At 46.6% G+C, this 16,768-nt stretch overlaps 1 protein-coding gene across 4 annotated transcripts in view; it reads left to right on the top strand.

Moving 5' to 3' along the window:
- The first annotated feature begins 433 nt into the window (after positions 1–433).
- The window catches only part of LOC116948276 (inositol-tetrakisphosphate 1-kinase-like), a 38,695-nt gene continuing 22,360 nt past the window's right edge, over positions 434–16,768 (top strand). The window contains exon 1 of one of the 4 annotated variants that reach the window (XM_032964791.2): positions 434–727. Coding sequence is in view for 2 of the 4 variants with exons in the window: in XM_032964789.2 (XP_032820680.1) it covers positions 11,716–11,717 (2 nt within the window). In the remaining 2 variants the exon portion in view is untranslated. Of the gene's footprint in view, positions 728–11,576; positions 11,718–16,768 lie in introns of those variants that run through there. The other 3 variants (XM_032964790.2, XM_032964789.2, XM_032964788.2) reach the window with 3 other exon arrangements.

Here is a 16,768-nt window from a genome sequence, read left to right on the forward strand (position 1 = left end):
GGCCCCCACCCACCGCTCCGTCAAACTTAATCCAGCCCCTGCCTGCACGGAACGGATGGGGCCCGTCACTTGGTTTGGCACGGCTGTGCTAAGCACTTGAAGCCAACCCAACCCTGACATTCTCTTCTTGCGTATGATGGCAGCAATGTGTGCAGGAGCTTCGTGTCGAGCTCTGCTCGCCGCGACGAGAGGGCTTCAGGAGAGAGTTCGTATCGTTTTGCCATTCCTCCGGCTCGGTTGTAGGGGCGCAGACGACAGTGGTTTGTGTGGCATGGCCACAATCGCACTGCTGTCTTGCGCCGCCCGGACATGACAATGTGGGGAGCCGTTCCGACCAATGGTTTTGGACCCGAGGAATTCACCCCCCCCCCTCTCTCTCACCACCTCCCCAACTGAGGCGGGGGGACCTCACCAGAGGCGGGGTTTTGGGTGGGTGGCACACGTGGCCAGAACGCTGTGACTGCTGCATCCACCACCACCACAACCAACCACGCCACAACCACGTGGCCAGAACGCTGTGACTGCTGCCTCCACCACCACCACAACCAACCACGCCACAACCACGTGGCCAGAACGCTGTGACTGCTGCCTCCACCACCACTACCACAACCAACCACGCCACAACCACGTGTCCAGAACGCTGTGACTGCTGCCTCCACCACCACCACCACCAACAACCACGCCACAACCACGAGACCTTTTACTCACAACTTTGTGCCGTGTCAAGGTGGGTGGTTTTTTTTTGAGCCAGGGTTTTGACATAGAGCTGCCACTACAAGTGTGGATAGGCTTTTGTTTTCTTCCTCTTTGCCTTTAAAAGATAAAGTATTCTGTTAACTATTGTATGTCACTGATGACCGGATGCTTTTCTCGCTTACTAAAAAAAAGTTGGCTAGGGTAAGGTTGTTTTCTTTGTTTGCATTATGTTTGTTTTAACATTAGTATCAGCAGTTGCAGTAGCATTATCTGTTCACCGCAGAATGAGTGACTGCATATTGGCCTCATAACAGTTTGTTTATGTTTGTGTGTGTATTGGAATGAACGATGTTGTGGGTCATCCTTTAATTACTCAGGGGAGTGCCCGATGTAACTCATGACCTATTTTGCCAGCGCGACCTGAATACCAATGCTAATTATGAACAGTGACTTGTTCACGTTCAGTGACTTATTTAGTTGCTAATTATTTACAAGTACTTCTCAAAATGTGGTATTTTATTTTAGCCGTGCGCCATTGCCGCACAACGGCCCTACATGCACACACCAGAAACGCGACGGCGCCTTTGGTGGCCAACGCTGAGCCAACTTCACGAGAGGAACACTCCGTGGCGGGGATCATCCCGACGTCGTGTCGTCTCGAGTGGTCAAGTGGCGAGAGCACTGATCACAAGGACGTTCGGCTGTCCAAACGAGACGGAGTCGTGTTGAAGCAATCACGGGCGAAACACGGGCACGGCGTTGAGCGTGAATCTGTTCACGTGCCACTCACAAGTATAAGGACGAGCGGAGTAGTCTGTTAATCATTGGTAGGAGCAGCTATGATACAGACCTGTCAGCTAATAATTATCATCTGGTAAACACATTAATTATACATTCTTGCCACGGCAATATCTCTGCGACCAAACTACCCCAAGGCGATGTTTGGAGTACGCTTCGCAGCAATGGGGACATTTGTAAATGTCATACATGAGTGACTGGTACGGCACTTTTTCCCATGACTTATTGAATCAGAGGATCTCACCATTGGCCCATTTCATATTTTATTCGCATTGTACAGTATTCAATTCCCGAGTAAGATGACTGAGAAAAAAACTAACTCGACAATTGCAGTTTTTTTCCCATTTAATGTTTCCAATTCATTTTAATGGCTTGGCAATTACAGTACGTGACGTCGTCGTTTTGGTAATAGTTTGATTTAATAATGATAAAAATAATGATACCATCGCAGCGTACCTTGTGTAACTGCCAGCGTGTGCGTCATGAGCATAGTGGGTTGTAATGATGGGACATACTCGTGACAGGCTTTATACGTTGAGTGACCTACAGCTGAAGAACGTTGAGGTCGCCTTTACGTTCATACTGGAAGAACATCAGCACACAAACACGGTGCACTGAAACGCGTGAACACACCGACACAAAGTCATGGCGACGTGATATCGCGAAACCCGATCGCATCCTGAAAATCACGGCAAGCCCTTCGTGCCCCTATCATCAACAGCAGCCACTTGCCGCCACTCGCATCACGAGTGTGTACTCATGTTGTTGCTGCTGCTGCTGCCGCCTATGCACACAGAATGATTACGGGCGTCAGTGGGAGGTGAGATCACCTTTTGGCTCCATAATGTAGGTGTTTGTGTTGGGTTAGATCGCGTAAATATAAATGCGTCGTAAAAACCCGACACAGCCAATTGGTAAGGTTTGTCACGTAAACAGAACGTGCCAATTCGTTACTAGTACAGCAAACCGCTTGTGTGTCGGAGAGCAAATCCACAACATTTACTTCCTGGCTGTCAGAGCCGTGAGTTGGAGAGGTATTGTTCAAAGCCAACGAACGAGAGAGATGAGAGAGAGAGAGAGGACGTCTGCCCGCACACTTTCCCCGATAGACACGACCGCTGTGAGGCTTCACGGCCGTGTTTTTGTGTTTTTAACCCGTCCAGTGACGCGGCAACTGATTGTCAAACGTTGACGCGCGAGGCATTCGCGCTCAGCTCTCCCTGCTTGCTAAGCACTCACGTTGGGAATTAAAATCTCCGGCGAAGATTACTGCATCGTTTGATGATGTAATCGTGTCACGCTGACGCAAATGCATAATTACGCAGCGCTGCTGCTACCGCTGACAAAACAAGTCATTCGACTCTTGTACGTACAATGTATTCATTAAAATAACAAAACCCCCGTTAATTATGGCAAACAATACAAGCTGATTTCGTACATACATCGCAACGTCACCAGCAAATTTCTATCCACTGCTGGATGAAGTCCAACCCACCCTCTCAGTCGTCCTAGGATGGAGGAATGCGTCGCCTGCACATGCTCCGATCTAATCGCTCCATCTCTCTCTTGGACGTCCTCGCGGGGTGGAATTCTCTCCTTGGGCTGCCGTGTCCACCGGTCTGCTCCATCATCATCATCATCCATTCTAGGCACGTGTCTCGAGCGAGTCCACTTTACGCGGTTTAAACAAAACTTGAGGGAGAAGCTCACTGTGCTCCACTTAGTCTCGAGTCGTCAATGTGAGCGCGCTGTGACCCAAGTTGGCAGCCGGCAACGACAGGGAGACAGGCGACGGTGGCGGGGCAGTTCGAGCAGGACAAGAGGGAGCCGGCTAAGATCAGAGGTCCACAGTGGACTTCCACTCGCTGATGGATTTCGCACAGTACACAGAGGCTGTTCGCTTCCTGCGGGGCGCCGTGTGTGTGTGTGACAGTCGCTGTTCTAGTTTCGCTGCGGTGATGGGGGTTATTCCCGTCATGCCCACATTCGACTGCTTTGGTGGCGGCGAACTCGCGTCCGTGGCTGCGGGGTTCTGAAAGTGCAGCAGGCTCTGCGCTTGTGCAAACAAGCCGTGAGGCACGCGGTGCTCTTAGCGACACGTGTTGCGCCGAGATCAATGCTCCGCTGCCCCGTGAATTCACTATGCTCGGACAGACCCGTTCTCTAGTCACACTGCTCAAAGCCAATCAATGTATCCGCCAAATGAGCTAACGTGGGTTTTTTTTTTGTAATCACAATGACTTCAGTTATATTTGTTCTCTTTGGCTGCACATTCAGAACATGCCACTACAGCGCATGCTATTGTAAAACATCGAGAGAGAGAGAGAGAAGCGGTCATTATTTATTTTAGGAATTATACCTAATGAACACATACGATTACTGTGGTACATTACATAGCATCGCATTACGGCAACACGCACAGTGCTGGAGAGCAGTGCATTGTTTCGTGCTAATTGGAGCAATGTAACAACAACGGAACTGCTGTGTATCGCATGTACAAACACACTGCAGTGCTGCTAGGTAAGAGCAGTAAATATGACTACTGTCGTCAAGAGAGTAGTGTATGATATGTGCAGCGTGGAGGGGTTATTGAGACCGGTTTTGACGTGGTATGGACTCATTCGGAAACCACGACGAAGTACAATCATGTTTGATCACTTACGTCCTCTCTTGGTAGCAGCTTAGGGAGACATTCATCCAGCAGTGGATTGATCATGGCTGCTGACTATAATGATGATGATCATGTTACTTATAACGGATGTTTTAATTTGTTAATCTATGCGTGAGTGTCACTTGATTTTCAATATCAGGATGATGATGACGAAGACCACGCATTGCACAACACCTGCAGCAACTTTAGACGCGTCCTTTCACTTACTTATCAGTGCCATCAGCAGTGGCCTTAGACCAAATCAACATTATGGCTCAGTAATCTCAAGACTCAAACTAGTGGCACATTCTTGAGATCCTCAACATTGGTATTTTGCCTACTTTTTTTTTAAATACGTAGAACGTTTTTTTTTTTATATATATATAAAGAAGGGCCGTACTTAAAAGCTTGAAACGTCTGGATGCTGCCGTCTGCCTCAGGGAGTTTATAGATCCATGACTGACCACTCCGAGTAATTCTGTCAAGCAGTAGTCGTGTGCCCCTATGTAAATCGTCGTGCCGCATGGCGACAGGCTACTCTGGTCGCAGGACTTGCCGCGTGTGGCGTTCACACTTTGTCTGCCAGGCTACAAGGCACTGGATGGGGTGGCCAGCCTCCCCAGCCAGTGTCTCGCCGACTGCTGCGTGAGTCAGGGTCCCCCAGTGAGTCCTGACGTCGCCTGACCTCTGCGTAGCACGGTGACCCCTCTGTGTGCGTGCTCCTAAAATTAAAAAGTGCGTTGGCTACCGCACGCTCTTCCGTTGCCAGTCCACGCACCTGGAATGGCTTTGCTACTGCGTCATTCAAATTCGAAACCTCATTCAAAATTCACTTCTCACACTGCATATATTACTTCTCGAAGCAACGGACTGATGACTCTTCGTTGAATATATATTTTTTGTCGTTTGTTCAGCGCCCTTGTGAATGGATCGCTACGTTACAGCGCTGTGGAACTTGTCGTTATGATTATTGAGAATTGAATGCTGTTGAAGGGCATGATGCACACTGAAAATTACTTTAGATTGTTGTACCAGATCGTAGTCAATGTGCAAACTCTGCAGGGATTATTTTCATCCTCGATATTTTCCAGAACACTTTGAGTAGAGCTTGTCGGTAAAAGGCACTACGGTTGGAATGCAAGGTACACCCTACACTTTTACAAAAGGTTTATAAAAAAACAAGAATTATAAATGAGTCTTGAGACTCTGTGAGGTTTTCTAGGGTAGTTGATATGAGTTGAGGTCCTGAACACTCTTGACACATTAAAACACGTGCGATGAAGAATGTCAAACCGCAAAAAATTGGGTTGTTTAAACCACAACTATGTGTGGTCTTAGTCAACAGCTTTTACTAATTAAAAAAGGCACCGATCTAGCTTGCAGTCGCCTAACAAATTACGTGCAGTACAATAACATGCAACTACAGTTAGGATACTTAACATTCCGAGAGCACGTCAAAGGCTAGGAGAGCTGATCTTGAAGTGTTTACTGTAACTATGCTGCAGTGGTATGCATGTGCACACAAAAACAATGTGTGCAGAAGTTTACACGCAGGGAAAAGCGGATTATGCATTGCACGACAACGCTGGTCACGTGGGTTCAATGGTCAGCCATGGTGCACACAGTTATGTTGGCTGTTGGAGTCTGAATTCGAGCTGAGTATTAATTATGGTGATATGTTTCTGATTTGTAAATTTAGATATTTAAGGACAATTTCGTATGTTCAAATCATTTGGATAACCTAGGTTATACGAGTTGCGTGTTTATCAATGTACTTGCTTACTTGACTGGTACCAGCAGTGTCAAGATTGGCATCTCCGCAAAAGGTCTGTGAAGGACGCTGCTGGGGAGTTGAAGGCAATCGCCCTCCAGTAACGATGGAGGGCAGAGGAGCGACGCTCACAACAACGAGCGGAGCGGCTAAAATGCATAAAGTTAGCAAAGTTTGGAGCGCAGTCAAACCGTGGCCCCTGGATCTGTTTTGTGACCTCCTGCCAGCGGTCCTTCGACACTTCACGTGGTCTAAAAGTGCAGCTGGCATGGCACAATTGCCGTGGAGACGTCACCGACACTTAGTGGCGAATGGCAGTTGTTGGTGTTGTGGAATAGTATAACGGGGGTCTTCGTGCCAATAAAAATGTCAGCCGATGTCATGTAACACGTATTTTGGTGGGAATAGCATTGGCGTGGTGTAATCGAAGCGGTCACTTCCAGTGATCAACAATTTTCGGATTCACGTAACCTAGAAATGTTTTGAATCATAAATTTCGTATTTAAGCCAGATTTTCAGTTATTTCGATTACCTAAAATAAATCACAAACACCTCGCTACTCTGATAGATCTTTGTTATCTCAAGTTGTCTACCTAAAGGGCAGGTCCATGGCTCAAGCTCCCTCCACCCCCTGCGTTACCACTCAGCACCTTCACTTTGCTACGTAGTGCTTGAGCCACAAATATGAAACGATCGCCGACAATATCGCCCCCTTGTACCATTGAGGTCTATGACCGATGTGTTGAGAGGTAGGCCTGCTTCTTTGATGATGTCCACAGTAATTCCGTAGAGTTGTCCATCGCTCTCACAAGGTCTTAATTCAAATAAGTATTTGGAAGTAATGAAAATAACGTAAACAAAGGAATTGTTACAGCAAGATTACATACAGAGAGCAGCAAACATAAAAAAATGAGAAGAGTCAGGAAATAATACACTGCTTTGAGCAAGCCTACTCATCAACGCTTAAAAAAAACACATTTTCTGTAACCTCAATTGCAGAATATTATTTAAAGCAAATTGGGATAAAAGCGTGGCTATAGAGAGATGACTAAAGCAGAGCAGGAGTTATTTTGTAAAGTGAATTGAAAAGCAACACACCAACGTTCCTAAAGTACAACGTTTTCAATCGGCTAATATAACAATCTAGAACATCTTCTTTGGTTCTTTCGGTAAAGTCACGTAGAATGAGAATAAAATAATAAATTGATAAAATAAAATAACACAATAATATTCTCACGACGTTTCGGCCACAACACAAGCGGCCTTCATCAGACAGTCTCGTCCCTTCACCTGATGAAGGCCGCTTGTGTTGTGGCCAAAACGTCGTGAGAATATTATTGTGTTATTTTATTTTATCAATTTATTATTTTATTCTCATTCTACGTGACTTTACCGAAATAACCAAAGAAGATGAATCCTTGCAGTCACGAAAGCTTTAAATAGAAATCTAGAACATATGGATTGGAAACATGGAAAGTCACAAAGTAAATGTAAGAAAAACTGAAATGTTCACAGACAAATGCAGAGAGGTGCATGCTTGTAATTAAACTGAGAGACAGAAAGAGGAGCATACGGATAAGACAACACAAGCAATTAGAGACATCTTGACAGTTAAGGAAAGTAAGTTGCCTTGGGCAGGACACTTCGCTAGAAGGGGTTCAGACCGATGGTCGCGACTCGTGACGGAATGACAACCAAAGGAAGGCACACGCCTGAGAGGACCACCATCGTGGAGAAGCAGCGATCAGATCACCTCGTGTGCAAGTGGCTAGCTGGACCACTCCGAGTAACTCTGTCATGCACTAGTCGTGTGCCCCTATGTAACTCGTCGTGCCGCATGGCGACAGGCTACTCTGGTCGCAGAACTTGCCGCGTGTGGCGTTCACACTTTGTCTGCCAGGCTACAAGGCACTGGAATGGGGTGGCCAGCCTCCCCAGCCAGTGTCTCGCCGACTGCTGCGTGAGTCAGGGTCCTCCAGTGAGTCCTGACGTCGCCTGACCTCTGCGTAGCACGGTGACCCCTCTGTGTGCGTGCTCCTAACACAACAAAGGGGTTTGGCTACCGCACTTTTTTCATTGCCAGCCCACGTGGCTGCAATAGTCATGCTCCTGCATGCCGTAGACACTGAGTCATTGGCGAAATTGTAATTAGAAACCTCACTCAAAACCTCACTTTTCACACTTCATATATTTTTCTCACTATTTCTACAGACTCGTGATTATTGTTGAATGTGTTTTTGTTCAGTGCGCTTGTGAATGGCTCACCATGTTATGGCGCTGTGGAACTTGCCGTTATGATTATTGAGAATTGAATGCTGCTGAAAGGTGTCATTCTAATTGGTAACTGTCAATGATTTGAGTGCTTTGTTGTCGAGGATATCATTGAATGATGACGGTAACCTACGGATACCAAATTCGTTGTATATCGTCGCACGCAACGGAATGGTTAAACACAGTGGTAAAGCACACACGGGAACAGCACTTTAATGCGAGCAGCATTTATTTTTATTCAAAATTCCAGAACACCCGTCTTTAGTATGCAACCGGTGTTCGGTAAACTTTATCATACTGTTACGAAGGTATCGGTATGAATCAAACAGCAAATAAATCAGGCAACGCTCTGCATTTGAAAGTGATCAACATACAAAAACTAATACCAAAAGTAGCCTCAACATCGATAGAGACTTGGTACCACAAACCCGAAGTGGCTGTGATGCGTATTGATGGATGGATTTTAAGCCCAGTCTGGTGGTGTCCTTCGCCAAAGCCGACGAGCAGGCGGCTTCTCCTGCATGTTGGAGTCGTTGTGCGGGATGACTCCTCCGGTGCAGTGCGGCTCCACGTTAATGGTGCAATATCGTAGCGACACAGCCAGCAGCTGGCAGCAGCAGCAGCAGCCGGCAGCATCATTCGGTAAAATCAGCTGGCAGCAGCAGCTGGCAGCAACAGCTGGCAGCAGCAGCTGGTAGCAGCAGCTGGCAGCAGCAGCTGGCAGCAGCTGGCTGCAGCTGGCAGCAGCAGCTGGAAGCAACAGCTGGTAGCAGCAGCTGGCAGCAGTAGCTGGCAGCAGCAGCTGGCATCAGCAGCTGCTTCAATCGGCGCTGAACTCCGACGAAGTGTGGACACGTGATCTCCTCGTGGATGGAGACAGCACAGCACTCTCTCCCCGTCAGGTGACAGCTGGACACATATATATTCACCGTGATGATAGCCCACTGATTTGTAGTTATAAAGTCACTGTTTAGCTCGTGTTGGTCACGACAAATAACTTGATTGCCACAGTTCAGTTCAGTCAGTGTTCTCTCTCCAATGCGGATCTCCTCCTTGGGCCGTGCTTATCTCCACGTATTCACGAACGACTTCTTCATACGTCCACGCTGCAACAACGGGACATCTTCAGATCCATCTCACAAACGGCTCCACTGCTGTATCGTTTCACCTTCTCGACTCCTGAAAGCTGTTCTATGGCTTCTTGCTCTTCATTACAGCTCCCCCCTCCCCTCTTCTGCTTCTCCACTGCCTTCCGCTATTCGTTCCTTGTCTTGACGGCGTAGGGACGCGTCTCGTGATGGAGCGGCTCTCCAATGGCACGAGATATTCCCCGCGGGCCCCTGGACCACACAGAGCCATAGCCACTGCGGGCCTGCCCACAGTTCAGCGGTGGCATGCGTGGATATACCAACATCGTGATTTGACCAATGTGCACATATTGATTACTTCAGTTCTCATCTGATCTTTTCCATGACAAAGCAGTGCTCGCTCTCTCTTGTTCTCTCTCGCTCCTGTGAGGCAATGGAGGAGACCTTGCAAGTGTTTATTGGACCTCCACAGCTTGGCCATCAATGTTATCCTCCAGTGTTTGGCTTCATGCTCCGTGCCTGGTAAGGCGCAGCTGATCGCGATGACGAGCAGCTGCAGGAGGCGACTTCTCAGGCACATTGTGAGTCAACCTCAAGGCCTTCTTACAGGGTTCTCATTGTCAAAGAGCTCTCAAGCCAAGTTCAACTCCTGTCTGTGCTGCCAAGTTTATTTCAATTAGAACACTTATATAACAAACACAACGTTATGAAACCACAGCAGCTCATGCATTATTCTACTCAATTTGTTCAATCGTATACCCACAACAGTGACGAAGATATATGGAGCATTGATTAAATACAGGCAAACCCTGGAACGTTGCTGACATGACAATGTCTCATCAGCAGAGTCAGGCTTCCCAGTCAACATGCAACATTGGCCCAAAAGTTCCAAGTTTACTGAGTTACTTGAACCAATGCTCGTGAACTGCCAGATATAGATAAGAGACCTCACTTTAAGATACGGGTCCGACTTTGACGCAAAAATACCCAGCAGCGTAACGAGCGTCAGGCAGGGGGTGCTTTGGACCACTCCAGCCCATCCCTGGTGGCCAAAGCGACCATTTGGGGCCCCCTTGACAAGCACCATGAGACTTGTTTTCAATAACAGTGTCAAGGAACGACAACTTGTATGTACTCATGTGATCGGGAAAGAGGGGCTGCGATATATTGCCTGGGTGCGACCGTGCGAGACAAACCAAGAGCCCTACCTGACCGGTAATGTAGCTATACGCCAAATTGAAAAAAGACAACGCAGAATTTAAAAAAAATCGTTGTCGTTGTGGAGAATGCTCGTAACAAACGAGACGAGCTACATCACCTCCATATATACCCGTCTCTCCGTGTAGAACGAAAATGTGCACAATCAGCCGGCTTCACACGGCCTTCTTCTGGAAGTGCACAATATCAGCAGCGTTAATTAAAAACTTACAAATCAGCAGAAATGCACGTAAAATCGACGCAACTTTAGATTCATCTGAGACTCCAAACACAGAGAATCCCTAATAAATCTGGCTGTCCGCCTGATGATGCTAGTTGTAATTACTGGTGCAACGTCGTACTCAGATTGTAAATGTTGTGGATTTGCTGTCCAACACACCGGTGTGCTGTACTCGTGAGGAATTTGCATGTTCTGTTTACGTGACAAACCTTCCTACTTGGCTGTGTCGGGTGGTGGTGAGTTTAACGACACATTTATATATTTACTCGATCGAACCCACAAAAAACTATATTATGGATGATATTGGTCGCGAAAGCCTACGTCGTATTGAACTGGCACAGAATCCCACGTATAGCCTCTCACAGACTGTTGGGGCAAGTTCTGTTTGCGAAGGCCGGCACGGCACACGAGGGGGGTTGAGTGGCCAGCACAACGCCCGGCCGCCTTTGTCTCCCCAGTGGCGATGTTTACTGCACGCCGCACCGGGTACTCATTTGAGACCAAGGAGAAGCCCTGGACCGGTTCAGATATTTGTCACTGGTGTTGGTGTTGGCTACCCAGCGCTGCGGGTTAACCGCTGCGCCACCGCTCCCCACTCCCCCACACAAGACCCCCCCTCCACACCCACCCCACACACCCTACCCCACCCCACCCATCCCACACACCCCACCCCACCCACCCTCCACACCCCACCCACCCCACCCCACACACCCTCCACACCCCGCCCTACACACCCCGCCCCACCCACCCCGCCCCACCCACCCCGCCCCACCCACCTCACACACCCCGCCCCACACACACCGCACCACCCACCCCGCCCCACACACCCCTCCCCACACACCCTCCAGACCCCGCCCCCCACACCCCGCCCCACACACCCACCTCACCCATACGTAGCCGGCGCTCGTCACACGCCCACCGTGGCCACGCGCGTGAGCGCTGAGCTCCCAACTCACCTGGGCAGAGTCACCTGAGCCGAGCCGACGCCTGCTGTTTGGTGAGGATGTGAGTGTGTGTAATATTGTTTGGTGAGGATGTGAGTGTGTGTATATTGTTTGGTGAGGATGTGAGTGTGTGTATATTGTTTGGTGAGGATGTGAGTGTGTAATATTGTTTGGTGAGGATGTGAGTGTGTAATATTGTTTGGTGAGGATGTGAGTGTGTAATATTGTTTGGTGAGGATGTGAGTGTGTGTATATTGTTTGGTGAGGATGTGAGTGTGTGTATATTGTTTGGTGAGGATGTGAGTGTGTAATATTGTTTGGTGAGGATGTGAGTGTAATATTGTTTGGTGAGGATGTGAGTGTAATATTGTTTGGTGAGGATGTGTGTGTGTAATATTGTTTGGTGAGGATTGTGTGTGTAATATTGTTTGGTGAGGATGTGTGTGTGTAATATTGTTTAGTGAGGATGTGTGTGTGTGTAATGTTGTTTGGTGAGGATGTGAGTGTGTAATATTGTTTGGTGAGGATGTGTGTGTGTGTAATGTTGTTTGGTGAGGATGTGTGTGTGTAATATTGTTTGGTGAGGATGTGTGTGTGTAATATTGTTTGGTGAGGATGTGTGTGTGTAATGTTGTTTGGTGAGGATGTGTGTGTGTAATATTGTTTGGTGAGGATGTGAGTGTGTGTAATGTTGTTTGGTGAGGATGTGAGTGTGTGTAATGTTGTTTGGTGAGGATGTGTGTGTGTGTAATATTGTTTGGTGAGGATGTGTGTGTGTAATATTGTTTGGTGAGGATGTGAGTGTGTGTGTAATGTTGTTTGGTGAGGATGTGTGTGTGTGTAATGTTGTTTGGTGAGGATGTGTGTGTGTGTAATATTGTTTGGTGAGGATGTGTGTGTGTAATGTTGTTTGGTGAGGATGTGTGTGTGTGTAATGTTTGGTGAGGATGTGTGTGTGTAATATTGTTTGGTGAGGATGTGTGTGTGTGTAATATTGTTTGGTGAGGGTGTGTGTAATGTTGTTTGGTGAGGATGTGAGTGTGTGTAATATTGTTTGGTGAGGATGTGTGTGTGTGTAATATTTTTGGTGAGGATGTGTGTGTGTAATATTGTTTGGTGAGGATGTGAGTGTGTGTGTAATATTGTTTGGTGAGGATGTGAGTGTGTAATAATGTTTGGTGAGGATGTGTGTGTGTGTGTAATATTGGTTGGTGAGGATGTAATGTTGTTTGGTGAGGATGTGTGTGTGTGTGTAATGTTTGGTGAGGATGTGTGTGATGTTTGGTGAGGATATGTGTGTGTGTAATGTTTGGTGAGGATATGTGTGTGTGTAATGTTGTTTGGTGAGGATGTGTGTGTGTGTAATGTTTGTTGTTGTTCTAGAGGGGAGATGTTTGTCGATGTGTGTGGTGAGCTGTGTTTTTGTTGTTCTAGAGGGGAGATGTTTGTCCATGTGTGTGGTGAGCTGTGTTGTTGTTGTTCTAGAGGGGAGATGTTTGTCGATGTGTGTGGTGAGCTGTGTTGTTGTTGTTGTTCTAGAGGGGAGATGTTTGTGGATGTGTGTGGTGAGCTGTTGTTGTTCTAGAGGGGAGATATTTGTCCATGTGTGGTCACACCTGTAGACTGTCTACACGAACCACGTTGCCTGTGTGTTGTGTACAGTGGCTGGTGTGTTGTGCACAGTGGCTGGTGTGTTGTGCACAGTGGCTGGTGTGTTGTGCACAGTGGCTGGTGTGTTGTGTACAGTGGCTGGTGTGTTGTGTACAGTGTTGTACGGGACACTCGTGGTACTTGATACACGATGCCGCCCGCTAAGCCGAGAGAATCGCATTTGAGTTACTGCGTTCGTCAATGATCCCCTTTTGTAGTTGGGTACTTTGGTGCATATCGACGAGTGGTTTTATACCACAAGTAATGTTCGTGTGTATTATGAATAGTACATTCATTGTTCGTCGTTAATCCGTTTGCATGTGCGTAGGATATATAAGAGGAATACTGTTTGTGTATTTCACGTTACAGTGTGCACAGCAGTCAATAGTTAGAAGGCTCTGGGAGGTGTAGCTTTGTGTCTGCACGCATGGTTGTGGGGAGCGGTGGCGCAGTGGTTAGCGCACCGCCCTCCCAACCCGGCAAAGTCGCGAGTTCGATTCTCGTTCACTGCCAACGTCGGTAACGAATATCTGAACCCGCTTCTGGGCCTCCCCTAGGTCGACCCAACCTCAAATGAGTACCCGCTGCGGTGTGTGAACATCGCCACTGGGGAGACAAAGGCGGCCGGGCCGGCCTTCATAGGTGCCGCTACCACTCGCTAGCAGCACTTGCTCCGACAGTCGTCTCTTTAAAAACAACTACACGAGGGATCTTTGTCTTTGCTGTGTTCTCTATAGGTTTGTGCTGATGACAACATTGCGCATCAGCGCGTTTGCTGTCTCTCTCAATGCAGCGTAATTAATGAACGAGATCGATCACAGAGCCGGCTTTGTTACACACCTTGCTAGACCCCTCCAAGGGCCGTGTCGTCTGACCATACTTCACCACGCGGGTGTCAGTGCTTGGTCACAGTGGGGGGGTACGTCTGCCCCCCCCCCAAGGCCGGTTCAGACAGCCACTCTTGGCGCTCAGTGGTTCAACTCGCCTCGTAGAAGGCCACGCTCGTCCAGATATTGATATAGACTAAGTGTGTAAACTGTATATGACTATATAGGTTTGTGCACTGTATATGTATGTTGCAGCCGTGTACACTGCGTGTGTACCTGTACATTACACGTGTGTGTGTACCTGTACAATACATTGTGTGTGTACCTGTACAATACACACTGTGTGTGTACCTGTACAATACACTGTGTGTGTACCTGTACAATACATTGTGTGTGTGTACCTGTACAATACATTGTGTGTGTGTACCTGTACAATACATTGTGTGTGTGTACCTGTACAATACATTGTGTGTGTGTACCTGTACAATACATTGTGTGTGTGTACCTGTACAATACACTGTGTGTGTGTGTGCCTGTACAATACATTGTGTGTGTGTACCTGTACAATACACTGTGTGTACCTGTACAATACACTGTGTGTGTGTACCTGTACAATACACTGTGTGTGTGTGTACCTGTACAATACACTGTGTGTGTGTACCTGTACAATACACTGTGTGTGTGTACCTGTACAATACACTGTGTGTGTGTACCTGTACAATACACTGTGTACCTGTACATTACACACTGTGTGTGTACCTGTACAATACACACTGTGTGTGTACCTGTACAATACACACTGTGTGTGTACCTGCACAATACATTGTGTGTGTGTACCTGTACAATACATTGTGTGTGTGTACCTGTACAATACATTGTGTGTGTGTACCTGTACAATACACTGTGTGTACCTGTGTGTACCTGTACACAATACACATTGTGTGTGTACCTGTACATTACACATCGTGTGTGTGTACCTGTACAATGCACTGTGTGTGTACCTGTACAATACATTGTGTGTGTACCTCTGTGTACCTGTACACAATATACATTGTGTGTGTACCTGTACACAATACACATTGTGTGTGTACCTGTACACGATACACATTGTGTGTGTGTACCTGTACACAATACACATTGTGTGTGTGTACATGTACACAATACACATTGTGTGTGTGTGTGTACCTGTACATAATACACATTGTGTGTGTGCCTGTACACAATACACATTGTGTGTGTACCTGTACACAATACATATTATGTGTGTGTACCTGTACACAATATACATTGTGTGTATACATGTACAATACACATTGTGTGTGTGTACATGTACAATACACATTGTGCGTATGTGTGTACATGTACAATACACATTGTGCGTGTGTGTGTACATGTACAATACACATTGTGCGTGTGTGTACATGTACAATACACATTGTGCGTGTGTGTACATGTACAATACACATTGTGCGTGTGTGTACATGTACAATACACATTGTGCGTGTGTGTGTACATGTACAATACACATTGTGTGTGTGTGTGTACATGTACAATACACATTGTGCGTGTGTGTACCTGTACAATACACATTGTGCGTGTGTGTACCTGTACAATACACATTGTGTGTGTGTACATGTACAATACACATTGTGTGTGTACATGTACAATACACATTGTGTGTACATGTACAATACACATTGTGTGTGTGTACATGTACAATACACATTGTGTGTGTACATGTACAATACACATTGTGTGTGTACATGTACAATACACATTGTGTGTGTACATGTACAATACACATTGTGTGTGTACATGTACAATACACATTGTGTGTGTGTACATGTACAATACACATTGTGTGTGTGTACATGTACAATACACATTGTGTGTGTGTACATGTACAATACACATTGTGTGTGTGTACATGTACAATACACATTGTGCGTGTGTGTGTACATGTACAATACACATTGTGTGTACATGTACAATGCACATTGTGTGTGTACATGTACAATACACATTTTGTGTGTGTGTACATGTACAATGCACTTTGTGTGTGTGTGTACATGTACAATACACATTGTGCGTGTGTGTGTACATGTACAATACACATTGTGCGTGTGTGTGTACATGTACAATACACATTGTGTGTGTGTGTACATGTACATTACACATTGTGTGTGTACATGTACAATACACATTTTGTGTGTCTGTGTACCTGTACAATACACAGTGTGTGTGTGTACCTGTACAATACACAGTGTGTGTGTGTGTACATGTACAATACACATTGTGTGTGTGTACCTGTGCAATACACAGTGTGTGTGTACCTGTGCAGTACACAGTGCGTGTGTGTGTGTACCTGTACAATACACAGTGTGTGTGTGTGTACCTGTACAATACACAGTGTGTGTGTGTACCTGTGCAGTACACATTGTGTGTGTGTACCTGTACAATACACATTGTGTGTGTGTACATGTACAATACACATTGTGTGTGTACATGTACAATACACATTGTGTGTGTGTACCTGTGCAATACACATTTTGTGTGTGTACCTGTGCAATACACATTGTGTGTGTGTACCTGTGCAATACACATTGTGTGTGTGTGTGTACCTGTACAATACACT

Source organism: Petromyzon marinus, chromosome 33 (assembly GCF_048934315.1).
Source record: "Petromyzon marinus isolate PM22_M1 ecotype Great Lakes invasive population chromosome 33, UKy_Petmar_22M1.pri1.0, whole genome shotgun sequence".
NCBI lineage: Eukaryota > Metazoa > Chordata > Hyperoartia > Petromyzontiformes > Petromyzontidae > Petromyzon > Petromyzon marinus.